Genomic DNA, 12,840 nt, shown 5'->3' with positions numbered 1-12,840 from the left:
TGTGGGGCCCCGTTTGCAAAGGTTTTGGGGAAATCATTTTTGAAGAGCGCTTTGAAGGCAACAACGCATGGCAGCCCACCCCCATCACGGGTTGGTTGGGATTCATTTTATCCCGCCCCCCCCCCCCCCCCTCTTTAAAAAACAAAAACAAAACCAAGTCAAGGCTCACCGAGGACCATCGAGCAAGTGCACAGAGCTCCTTTCTCGTCCGTCCTGCCCCGCTCTCATGCTCTCATGCCCACTGCCTTACCCCTTCCCTCCCCTCTGCTTCTCGATACCATTAGGCACTTCCTTTCCTTTGTGGGCGCCCATCTCCGATCTGGCCACTTGGTCCAGCACCTTTTCTACCACGCTGCCGGCCCCCACACAGGAATATGCTGGTCCGTTCACCCCCTTCTTCGCCCTCCCTCCCAACAGCGTTTCAGACCCCGCCCTCGTGCCCCTCTTTCGGCTCACCTTTTCCCCTCCCTCCCTTTGCACAGGCTTTCAACTCTGGCATCGTGACGTGACCTCCAGCTACGCACGAGTCCCCACCGACTCGTACAACGGCTTTGCCATGGTCTCCCCCTACCATTGGTTCAACCAGTTTCCCTCCGCCTCGGGCTCTGACTTTCAATTTCAGGCCACGCTGACGTCTGCCCCCGTCGACGTCACCTCAGTCTGCGAGAGCACCGCCATCTACCTCGAGGCCGACACATACTCGAGCGTCTGCTCCAACTGCCACATGCGTGTGGAATGGTACGACGAGACCCAGACCGTGGTCAAATCAGACTATTTTGTCTCCGCTTCCCGCAACGGAGGCAGCCGCAACGTGCAAGAGTTTTTCTTCGTGCCCACTGGGGCCACGTCCTTCCGTATCATCCTGCAAAGTGAAAGCTCCTCCTCTTCCGATCGCAACTCTTATCTGGCCATTGACAACATTGTCATCCGTGCTGGGATTCCCGACGACTCCCTCGACATCTGCAGCCCCGCTGCTGCTGACCCCGAACTTGCCGTTTGGCGTGGTGGTGACGGTGAATTTCACAACGCCAGCCATTGGTGCTTTGGTCGCCTGCCCCGACAGCGCCGCACCCTCATCAATTGCACCGGCCTGGAACAGTGCTTGGTGCGCGTCGACCACGCAGAGCTCGTCAGTGAGCTCCAAGCCACCGATAGCGTCGTCCTGACTCTGTTTGCCGAGCTCCGCACCTATCGGCCCTCGACTGTGGGTACCCTCCTGTTGCAAGCAAGCAACCCCCGCTTTTTCGCTGGTACAAGCCTCGTTGTTGCCCGCCGAGCCAGTTTGCGCTATGGTGCCTTTCTCGGTGACCTCGTGGTGCACGGTTCCCTCGACACCTTTAGCCCTTTATCCTACCAAGACTTCAGTTTTGAAGCGGGCAGCACCGTCAAGCTCCTTCCAACCGAGCCCACCACATATCACTTTTCACAGCGCTCCTACAATGACCTTGAGCTGTACTCTGCCACCTTGTACGCCAACAACCTCTCAACCCTGATTTTTGACAACATCTACAGCAGTGATAGCTTCAGCACCTTTGATATGGTGGCTGACGGCGCTCGCATTGAGCTTCACGGCGACGCTCCCATCTACGTTGACCAGGGCCTCATCCTTGCCAATGGCTCAACCCTCATCTCCTATGGGCCCTCCGTACGCCTCACCGGAGGTCATCTTTTGTGCAGCGACGCCACCCTCACGGCCAACCAGTCCACCAACTTCTTCTTTGGTCCAAGCACGGGCTTTCTCAGTCCCACTTGTCGCGTCGAGGCCAACGTGTCCTTTGTTGGCTACTCGGGAGATCTGATCGTGCAGTCGTCCGTCTTTGAGCCCGAACGCATCCTGGTCACGGGCGGTTCGCACATGCTTGATGCCTCGGCCAACCCTAGCCGTCTCAACAACTTGGAAATGACGGGTGGTATCCTCACCTTTGATTCTTCCGTGGACCTGTCGTCTCTTCGCAACATCAGTGCCCTCGGTGGCAGCTTATACATCAACCAACCCCTTGACCTGGACCTGCTCACCCTTTGCTATCGTGGCAGCACCAACTGCGACGTGCGCCTCGGCAACGACATGCAGGTGGACGTCTTCATTTGGAACGGTGGCTACCTCAACGCCCAGCGCAACGACTACACGCTCAAGGTCCGGTCCACCCCCTACCCCCAATCCACAGCGACCAAGTACATCCGGGCCCTGAGCCTAGAGGCAACCAGGTTTTCTTCACCAGTGACGGCAGTATCACCTTCCCCTCCTCCTTCTTGATCAACTACGGCCGCGTCGAGTTCACGCCGCAGTACAAACAGTCCTACCTCAGCTTTTACGGTGGCTTTCACAGCACCGGATCGGGTAGCCTCATTGTCAATGGCGGCACTCTTCGCCTTTATGGTGCGGTCGAACTTGACAGCGCCGTGTTTGTGGCGGAAGAGGCCACCCTCTCATTTGAGTCCTGGAGTTACTGCTCCTCTGCCGACTGCGGCTACCTCAAGTACCTCACGAGCAACAGCACCATTAACGGCTCCGGTATCATCAACATCAATGACAACTTGCCAATTGATGTGGCTAGCAGCTACTTTAGCCCCAACCTGCAGCTCAACATTCAATCGGGTGGCCTCAACTTCCGTCTCCGCCGTGAGACCGCCTTTACCGAAGACATTATCCTCTCTTCTGGCACCATCGTCTTTGAGGGCGCGGACGTGACCATCCGATACCTGGAGCTGAATGGCGGTCGCGTCACCTTCCGCAACAATGCTCATATTGAGGGTCTCATTCATCAGAATGGCTACCTCGAGCCGCAGAAGAACCTGAGCATCACCGACGCTCGTTGGCTTGGGGGATATTGGGAAGGTGTGCGTACCAACTCGGTCATCGTCGGCAACGCCACCTTGTGCGGTTCGAGCACGCACTACCTCACCAACCTGCGCTTTGAGATCAATGACCTGGCTGATTGGGCCGGCTCGGGCGGTATCTACCTGCAGGGCAACGCGCAGATGCACATCGCCGAGAGTGCGCAAATGACCGTTCGCAACGGCGGCCTGACCCTTTCAGGCAGCTCGCGCACCATTGGTTTTGTGAATGACGGCACCGTCTACATCTCGCCCGCCGAGCTTGAGGGCGCCACCGTCACCTTCTCATGCGGCGTCCTCTCGCGTGGTGACATTGGACTCTACGGCGGCACCTGGGCCGTCTCCTCCCTTCTGCTGGAAGGCAACCTGGGCACGGCTACTGGTGCCGTCCTTCGCGTACAGGGTGCTTGGCATTGGTCCAAGTCCTCCCGCGTGCTTGGTATTACCGGTCAGGGTCTCGGTGACATTTATCTGCTGTCCAACGGCAACATTAACAGCCAGGCCGTTCGCGCCCGCAGCATCACCGTCTCTGCTGGTGTGGTTGTGGCCAACGGCGTCTCGCGCTTTGAAGCTGTCGAAGCCGCCATCACCAGCGGTTACCTCTCCCTTCTGACTGAAGCGGGCGTCGCTTCCATCCAAAGCCTGTCCATCAGCGGCTCGGCCGTTGTTCGTATCACCGAGGCACTGGACTTGGACACCCTCACCCTTCAGGACTCGGCCGATCTCATGGTTGAGCAGAGTCTTCGCGTGGGCAGTGATTTTAGCTGGGTGTCTGGTGACATCATGGGCACCGGCGTTGTCGAGGCCCTCGGCACAGTTATCCTATCCGGCAGCTCCTACACCCTCTCGGGTGTTCAGCTCAACGCCAACGCCGGCTTTCGGGTGACCAGCTCAGGATCCCTTTCCCTCACCAACGCCGCTCGCCTCAACACGGCGGCCGGGTCCTCATCCAGTATGGCCACTAATTCCTTTTCCGTATCTGGCAGCGGTTCTTGGTATCACCTTGGTTCGCTGGATCTCGGCGTGGCGCAGTATTCCGGCAGCGATTCCATCTCCATCAACACTAATCTCGTGGTGGCTGGATCGGTTCACGTTACGTCGGGTACCCTCGTCATGTCCGGGTTTACTTCCATCTCTGGCGCCATCACCGTCGAGGAAGACGCCGAGCTACGTGCCACCAACGATATCTCCTTCCTGCCTTCCTCTTCTGTTGAGGGATCGGGCGACGTCGTGTTCACCGGGTCGTCGGTTGACGCCGTGGTCAGCGCACGTGTCTTCAGCGTGGCCAACCTCAAAGTCCAAAGCTCGGCCAAGGCCAGCGTGAGCTTTGATGGTGACATTGCCTTCCAGGAGGTGGCCGTTGAAAACAGCGCGTACTTGACGGTCGAGGTGGACTCGCTCACGACATCCCACCTCTCCATCTCCTCGGGCTACGCACAGTTGTATGTCAAAAACTTCACGACGACACGCGCCACCATCGCCAACAATGGCCATTTACAGCTGTACGGCGAGGGCCACATCCTCTCAGATCTAGACTATCAGTCTGGCTACATTGAGGGCGAGCAGGGCCTGCTCACCGTTTACGACCCGATGGTGCAGCTCACCTCAACCTCCTCCAGCTATTACCTGCGCCGAGCCCTTCGCACGACCGGGACGTGGATCATTTCCACTGACAACGTCTACGTTGAGGGCGACACCAGTTGGGTCAGCGAGGGTACGGTGATCATAGACCACGACGCCAACGTGCGTATCTCCGGTGCGGGCTACATTGCCAACAATGGCATGCTGCGCGTGTCCAGCTCCACGTGCGTTGATGTGACCCTGCCTTTTGTGACCATGGGGCCGGACGCCGCCATGCTCTTGGCTTGCGGTACCGTTGCCGTGGGTCGCCTCACCACTAGCCCAACGTGCAACATCACAGTCCTCAGCGGTGCCACCCTTGCCGTCTTGGATGACGCCACCATCGAATCCCCTTTGATGGGCGGCGGTGACCTCGAAGTGCGCTCGGGTACGACCACGCTCCGCGAGGGCGTGGCCCATCAGATTGAGCGCATGCGCACCACGAGCTCCAATGCGGTTCTGGACATCCAAGATACCGACTCGCTAGAGGGCTTGCGGGAGCTTGTTGCCACGAACGGTGCCATTCAAGTGCATGGTACCACTCCTCTGCAGCTGCGCCAGGCTACGGTCTTCAGCGGTACTCTGTCGTTTGCCGTACCCTTCAACACCAGCAGCCTGATCGTACGCGGCGGTGGTGTCGTGCGTCTGGCTCATGTCAGCGCCCAGGCCAACCAAATCACCTGGTCATCAGGTACCATCAGTGGCCACGGTGATGTTTCACTCGAGGTCGCCAACGGCGTGTCGCTCAACACCACTTCGTCGCATTATCTGCGTGGCGTACGCTTGATCGTGCACGGACTCGTCGACGTGGATGCCGATGACAACGAACTCAATCTGTACATTTACACGGACGCCATTTTTTATGCGCATGGTGGTCTCTTTGTGGAGAGCGGCTTTTCCGTGAGCACCGAGAACGCCAATGCTTTTGTGGTGAACAAGTCCATCGAATTCAATCCCGTGGACACTAGGAGCATCATGCGCTTCTACTGCCCCACCGTCCTCGGCCCCGACACCCAGGTCACCCTCTATGGTGACTGGGTCATCGTTGGTGCCCTCATCGTGGGTGAAAACACCGTTTTCAATGTGCAGGAGACAGCGCTCCTAAACATCACAAACCGCGTCCAAGCGGACGCTTCTGTCGTCTTCAACGGCCATGGCGTCGTCTTCAGCGGAAGCGGCGATTTTCAACTCCCCACCGGCAGCCTCATCAACACCACCAACCTGTACATCGACAAGACTAACGGTGACACGGTTCTCATTGGCGACAACGTGCGCAGCCGCGTCATCCTGCGCCAGGGCCGGGCACTCCTATTGCCCGAGTTTTTGGCACACGAGGATGCCGAGTTTGTGTATGATCAGGATTCGTACTACGCCTACTACTACCTGGGCGGCCCTGCACGCGTGGATCGCGACTTTGAGCTCCAAGGCAATGATCGTCTCTACGCCCTATTCCCCGTCGAATTCACCAAAGATTTCTCGGGCCACGGCGGTCAGCTTTGGATGCAAGGCAGCGGCTCGCTGACGTTCAACAATCTGCGCAGCTGGTCCACTGGCTCGTTTGAAATTTATGGTCCGGGCCGCGCAACCGTCAATGGTCTTTTGGATGTACGTGGTTCTACGCTGGATCTTGAGTACAGCCAGTACGCGGCACAACTTGTGACGTACGGCACCACCATCTTTGAGGGGAGCCTGGCGCTGGACACATACCGCCACTACATCAATTACGGCACGTTGCTATTGAGCGACGATACGAACATTGGGCTGGACAACATGATGAACTTTGGTAATATTACTGTCACCGGCGGTGAGATGCAGGTCAATTCGTTTTTCAACGGCGGAAGTCTCACCTTTGAGAACGACGGCAGCTTGTACCTCATGAGCTCCGCTGTGGGCTGTGAGGAGCCGTGTGATTTGTGGAGCAACGTGTCGCTGCGCCTCGGCTCAGACGCACTGATCTACAATTCAACGGCGGGCGTTTATCATCTGCCTTTTGCCGACCAGTCGGTCACACACTACAAGTACATCTCCTTCTCGAGCACCCTCGAAATCTTAGCTTCACAAGATCCCAATGCTGTTCTATGCATCGACGACTTATACTTTGGAGCGTACTGGGGCAATACGCTGCGCACAGCCATGCCCGTGTACGTGCATCGTGCTCTGACCTACCGCAGCTCGGCATCCTATTACTTCCAGTTGCTGGGCGTCAATGCCACGGTGTATTCGCCCGCTGATAACGTGGTCATCAATAGCCAGAGCACCGGGTTCTTGACCGTGATTGACCAGGAAAATGACACTTGCGCTGATTATGGCTCCTGTGCTTCGTGTGCGGCACGTCCAGAATGTGGTTGGGACACCTTCTCCAACATTTGTCGTTCAGGCAGCGTTGAGGGCCCCGCGGAGGGCGTCGCGTGTGGCTGGACTTATTCTGACAGCGAGTGTCCGCTTGCGTGCTCGGCCCACACGAGTATGGGTGATTGCACGACCGCCGATGCAGCCTGCATGTGGTGCGAGATTGATGATACCTGCCAGGATCGTCATGTCAGTGCCTGCAGCTCTGGGGCCAACTTGGTCTGGACCGGCGCTGCTGGCAACACGGACTTTGAGAATCCCGAGAACTGGAGCCCCCAGGAGGTGCCCGGCGCCAATCACGACCTCCTCATCAACGCCAATCAACCCATCACCATTTCGACCGACTCATCTTCGACGCCGCTGCAGCTGCGCTCGATCCAAGTGGTGGGCCATCATGGGCAGATTTCATTCAATCTGTATCGCTCGCTCGTCATCTCTGGCAATGCGCACTTTGGCAGTAACGTTCGCGTTTACATGTCTAATTACGGTGCCCTGGATGTGGATGGCAAGACCACGATTTTGGGCGAGCTGCAGGGCTACGCCAATTTTGGTGGCGCCGGCACCGATGCTTACGTACACACCGTCAGCGACGCGACGGCTGCATTCACCCTGGACGCCAACAAGGTTGTTCACGTCAACTCTTCGGCAGTCTGGCGCGGCAATTACGGCTCGCACTCCATTGCAGCCGGCGCGGAGCTGCGGTTCACGGGTGCTTCCCACTCCTTTGTGGCCGGACACTCCTTCAATGGGGATGGTAGCGTGGTCTTTGAGGGTGCGGTCACCATCTCGCTGCCCGCCGATACCCACTCAATTAGCTTCTCGAGCACTGTTGTTTTCCTGAAGGACGTGCTGATTCATCAGGGCCTGCTCTCCCTGGATTCGAGGACCGCCGCCTCTCACGTGAACGGCAACATCACGCTTGCAACCCGCGCAGCGTGGTTGCGTCTCCGTTATTCCAATCACATCCTCGCGAGAGGCATTTCCGGCGATGGCATTGTGCGTGTGGAGAATGCAGCCAACATTACCATCGGTTCGGGTCTATCCTTCGGTGTGTCCTTGCTCCATGTGGACGATTCCAACTCACACGTGACCCTGGACGCGGTGCAGTTGGCGGGCGTGAGCGAGATTCGTACCACCAGCTCAGGAACCATCGAGGTGCGCAGCCAAGCAGAACCCTATGAACTTCGCCACATCGACGTGTCGGGTGTCATGATCTTCAATTCGCCCGTGGTCATCACCGAGCGTTTCCTCCTCTCCAGCGGTACCATCACAGGCAATGGCGACGTGACAGTGCGTGCAAGGGACGTGCGCTTGAGCACAGCGACTTTTAGTGCCGGCAGCAACGGCGTACGCCAGGTCGTGTTCGAAACCCCCGTGGACTGGCACAACTCTGGCCTCTACTTGTACAGCACAAATGCCACCTTTATGAGCGAGGTGGAGATGACCACCCCGACTTTGTGCGTCGACGCCGACAGCGCCATGTTCTTCCTGGCCAAGGCTCGCGTGCAGGACTACATGGCCACGAGCTCATCCAGCTCGTGCCGTCAGGGTAAGGTCGTCTTTGAGGATGAAGTTCTCTTCGATTATCCAAGTACAATGTACATGAACCTGCAAGTCGAGATCAATGGCCATGCCACTCTGGTCACGGGCACTCTCCAGACCAGCCATTTCACGCTGCACGGACAACTCGAGATTGGAGAGGAGGCCACTTTGTACGTCGCGGAAGGCGCAACCTTTGCGTCCAGCTCCGATGTGATTGGTAAGGGCCGCCTGTATTTGGCTGGCGACACCGAATTGCACGGTAATGTAAGCGTGCGAGCACTGCATTTTGTCGATCCGGTGCGCGCCCACTCCGGCTCGGTCATTAAAACAGAGACCTTGACCTCAGACATGAGCTCGGGCGAGACGGCGTACTTTGAGGGCATTTTGCAGGTCGATTACCTCTATTTCTACTCGTACGGCGACATTTACTTTGACCAAAGCACGTTGGACTGGAAGGCTTTGTCGTTGAGCTACTACGTGCATCTGCACGTGCCTGGTGCGATCACCATTCATGACCAGCTCGCCTGGAATGGCGGCACCATTGACATGGAAGGAACGGGCAGCGTGGAGGTGCTGGGCAGCGTGGAGGTGACTTCTTATCGCGCGCTCTACATCCGTGGCGGCAACATGACCTACCACGGCGCAGTCGTCTATGATACCAGTTACACAACATACCTGTACGATGAAGCTTGGTTGCACATTGCCGAGGGTGCGACCATGTCCTGCACCGTGAGTTGCAGCTTTAGCAGCGGTGACTTGCGCATCTCGGGTGACTGGTCGGTGGCCAACACGGGCAGCTTCAGCGTGTCCTCCAACGTGACTCTCGAAAGCACGGGCTCAATCTACGCGAGCAATGCCCAGGTGACCTTTTATGACCGCTTCATTGCGGATGGTCGCATGACCACGGATCGCAACGGTCAGCTCAACTTTGCCGGCATCCAGGAGGTGACCCTCAATCCCTCAAGTCGTGTGGATGGTCAAGTCTCCGTGGTGGCTTCGTACTCGTACAGCGACGTCCAAGCCAACGTCACGTTCAACACGACCAACCTGAGCTTTGACTCCTTCACCTGCAGCGGCTCTTCTTCCGTACGTTATCCTCGCTATATCCACTTTCCCAATATGGCAAGCAATCACCTGCGAGAAGTCAGTCTGACGGGCGGCAGCTGTGCGCTTGAGCTCCCCGCGAACACCGCCATCGCGATTGAGAAGGCGGACGTGCGAAATGGTCTTCTATCTGTGCCTGCCACTACAGTGGCCACCATCACCGAGCTTTATCTCTATAACCAGCTGGTCGGATCGGGTCGGATCGTGACTGAGCAGCTCGTGGTCCTGGGCTATTCAATCACCCTGGAGGGGCTTTCTGTGGAAGCACGCCGTGTGAACATTAGCGCCTCTTACGTGTACATGCGTGGTGGTGCCCGTCTGCAGGTCCAGGACTTTGCCATCTGGACTGGCACCTCGGCCTACCTGTACATGTATGACAGCTCTCTTTTCCACGTGCGGTCGGGTGCCACCTTTGCTGTGTACAGTGACCTGAGCGCGAACCGACAGTCGGGCGACCCGCGCCTGGTATTTGATGGCGAAGTGATTGTGTACAATCGCTACTCCATTTCGGCATTTACATATGTTACCAACCAAGTCACGATTGTTGCGGGTGCCTACCTTTCGCTGGGCCAAAGCCAAATCAGCGGCCAGATTGTGGCCGCAGATCCTTCACTGAGTACGTGGCGATGCTCCAGCACGTGTACCGTGACTGCATTGGGCCAGCTGAAGAGCGGCACAGTGACGGTCTCAGGCACCTTGACGGCATACGCTCGTTCGCTGTCACTGCATACCGTGTCCATCACGGGTACTCTGCATGTGCTGCGGCCCGTGGCTGACGACAACACGACCGGCACGCCTACCATCGCCAACTCAATCACGTTGCAATCGAGCGGTCGCCTCGAGCTGGACACGGACGTGACGGTGCCACGCCTGAGCCAGCAGTCAACCTCAACCTACGTGGCGCTACAATACCGCACGCAACTCTTTGTGCCGATTCGCTACGACTTTCAATCGGGCCGGGTGACGGGTACTGGAAATGCGCGTGTGCTCTCTGCGGCCAAGACGATTTTCCGATCTGGTTCAAGCAAGTATATCCAGAATGTGGCCTTTACGGCCCAGGGCACGAGCACCTGGACACAGGGCTACCTTTACCTACAATCAGGTGGTACTCTGACGGTGCCGAGCGGCTCAACGTTTGTGGCCACCTCCGACTCGAGTATGTCTGGTTCGGGTTCGTTTGTGGTGCAAGGCACGCTGTCGGTGGAGAACTGCATTGCCAGCGCTGTCTTTGACGTGCCGATGAACATTTCGGGCACCATCACGACGGCAGGCTCCATTGCCTTCCGGGGCGACACTACTGTGGCAGCCTCGGGTATCATCCAGATGACCAGCGTGGCTTCATACGTCCAGGCCGCCAGCAATCAGCTCATTCTGCAAGATGCGGCCAGCATCCGGGGCCAAGGTCGCGTGGAGGTGTCATCGGGTCTGTTGGTGTTGGCGTCGGGCGTCCTTAATGTGCCCTTGGATCTGACTTCTTCGTCGGCGCGCGTCGAGGTCTTGGAGGGCGGCAATGCTACTTTGGCCAAGGTGTTCAACTTTGAGGCCGGCTTCTTGCAAGGCAAGGGTCTGCTTTACGCTGCGAACATTGTGCACTGGGAGTCGGGAACCATCAACTCCGTGCTGGTGATTCAGCGCAGCATGCTGCTGGACTCGGCAAACCAGAAAACCGTCTCCAACTATGGCGCGCTGTCTGTCGATGATGGTGCCACGTTGCAGCTCAGCGCCGGTACCCTCTACCTCTACTACGGCAAGGTGGTGGTTCAGAACGGCGGCACCTTTGTGGTGGACCCAGTGGGTGCGACGAGCATCAGTCAATATTCCTCGGGCTCGCTCTTCAACGCAGGCACGCTGGCCATCTATGCAAGCAGTGACGTCTTTTCGTTGGCCGGCCTGCGCAATGCTGGTTATTTGTACATTATGCGAGGCACCACGCAACTGGCGTCGGGCACCATCTTCGAGTCGAGCTCCGAGGTACGGGGCAACGGCAACTTGACGACAAGCAGCGACGTGCAGCTCAATGGCCTGATGTATCTTGGTGCCCCCGGTGGCTTTTATTGCGAGAATTGCAATCTGTACACGACCACGTACGGCATCATCACGGGCCAGTTTTACGCCAACGAACCCTACTTTGGCCGAAACAACGACAACTGTGAGACGAGTTGGGCCAGCAGCCGTGGTGTTTTGTCCCAACCCTGCCTGCAGGCATCGTTGCGCCTGCACGGTAATGCTTACGTCACCTGCTCCTCCCGCTCGCGCTCGTGCCACATTGACCAGGGCATGTCGGTTACGATTGAGGGGACGATGCACACGACTGGGGGTCGCTTTGCCGTGGACAGCCCTGTGCGAGTGACCGGCAATTTGCTGACCAACAACACTCGCTTTGAGCGCTATTACTCAAGCTCGTCCACCATTGACGTGGAGCATGACTTGTGTATTGGTGGCAGCGACAACATGCAGTACTTCTACTTGCCCGTTCACATTGCAGGCGGCACAGTGCGCGTGTTCAATGCCACGCGCTTTAGCTGCCTATCGCAAGACGGCGGCCGCTTGCACCTGGTTGGCGCCAGCGTCGACGTCACATATGATGGCGCTTGCTCTGCATATGTCAACGAGGGCGGTGAAATTTCTGGCTTTGGACAAATTGAGGCTGATCTCTTGTCCTGCCGCTCGTGCCTGCTGAATGCGGCGGATGGCGGCATTGCAGTGCAGGGTGACGCGGACTTGTTGGGCGCCACGCTGGTGACGCGCCTGGCGCCGCAGCAGGCTCGCAACATGTTCAACGTGTCGGGGCACCTGACCATCAACTCGACCCGGGTTCATGCCGTGGTTGTGGATGATTCGACCTTGCCGCTTGCTTGGCAGGCCAACGCGGTGCCGTTTGTGTTCTACAATGATAACAGCGGCGCTTTTGACCTGGATGCCGACGTGTTTGCGACCGTGGGTACAAACGAGGCAGTCGCGGTCCTCAACCCCACCACCAGCTCAGTTCAGACGCAACTGACCTATGCCGAGGTGACTGTTCGTTATTAAACGCCCGGGCCGATGGCCTTGAGCGCCTGTGCGTTTTGTGCTGTCATGGTCTCCATGGCTTTTGATCTTAATTTGTTGTTTGGGTTTCTCGTTTTATTCTTCTCTTTCTTTTTTCTCTTTAAGTTGAGCTTCCTTCGGGTTGCTGATATGTGATGTGATGTGATGTGCGTGTTTGATGTGTGCATAATGTGCTCATGAGCGCACGCGTGCGTGTGTGCGTGTGAGGCCGTTCTCGAGGGGCCCACTGCTGGCTGGCTAGGCCGACCGACGCAGGCGTCACCTGGCACTTTTTCTTTTACTCCTGGCTTGCTTTCCCAGACTGTGGGTCTCGTTCTCTCTTGACGGCAAAAAATGCCTCGG

At 57.5% G+C, this 12,840-nt stretch overlaps 1 protein-coding gene across 1 annotated transcript; it reads left to right on the top strand.

Moving 5' to 3' along the window:
- Positions 1–226: 226 nt before the first annotated feature.
- On the top strand, positions 227–12,480 carry MONBRDRAFT_34113 (uncharacterized protein; the record flags this gene model as incomplete). The annotated part of the gene is made up of 3 exons (XM_001749414.1): positions 227–2,139; positions 2,166–12,264; positions 12,313–12,480. 3 exons carry the CDS (start codon positions 227–229, stop codon positions 12,478–12,480), a joined length of 12,180 nt encoding a protein of 4,059 aa, XP_001749466.1.
- Between the last annotated feature and the right edge of the window lie 360 nt (positions 12,481–12,840).

The sequence above is a fragment of the Monosiga brevicollis genome, genomic scaffold (genome assembly GCF_000002865.3).
Source record: "Monosiga brevicollis MX1 MONBRscaffold_30 genomic scaffold, whole genome shotgun sequence".
In the NCBI taxonomy this organism is placed as follows: Eukaryota; class Choanoflagellata; order Craspedida; family Salpingoecidae; genus Monosiga; species Monosiga brevicollis.
Note: the sequence above shows the minus strand (reverse complement) of the source record. Positions and strands in the feature narration are given on the sequence as shown.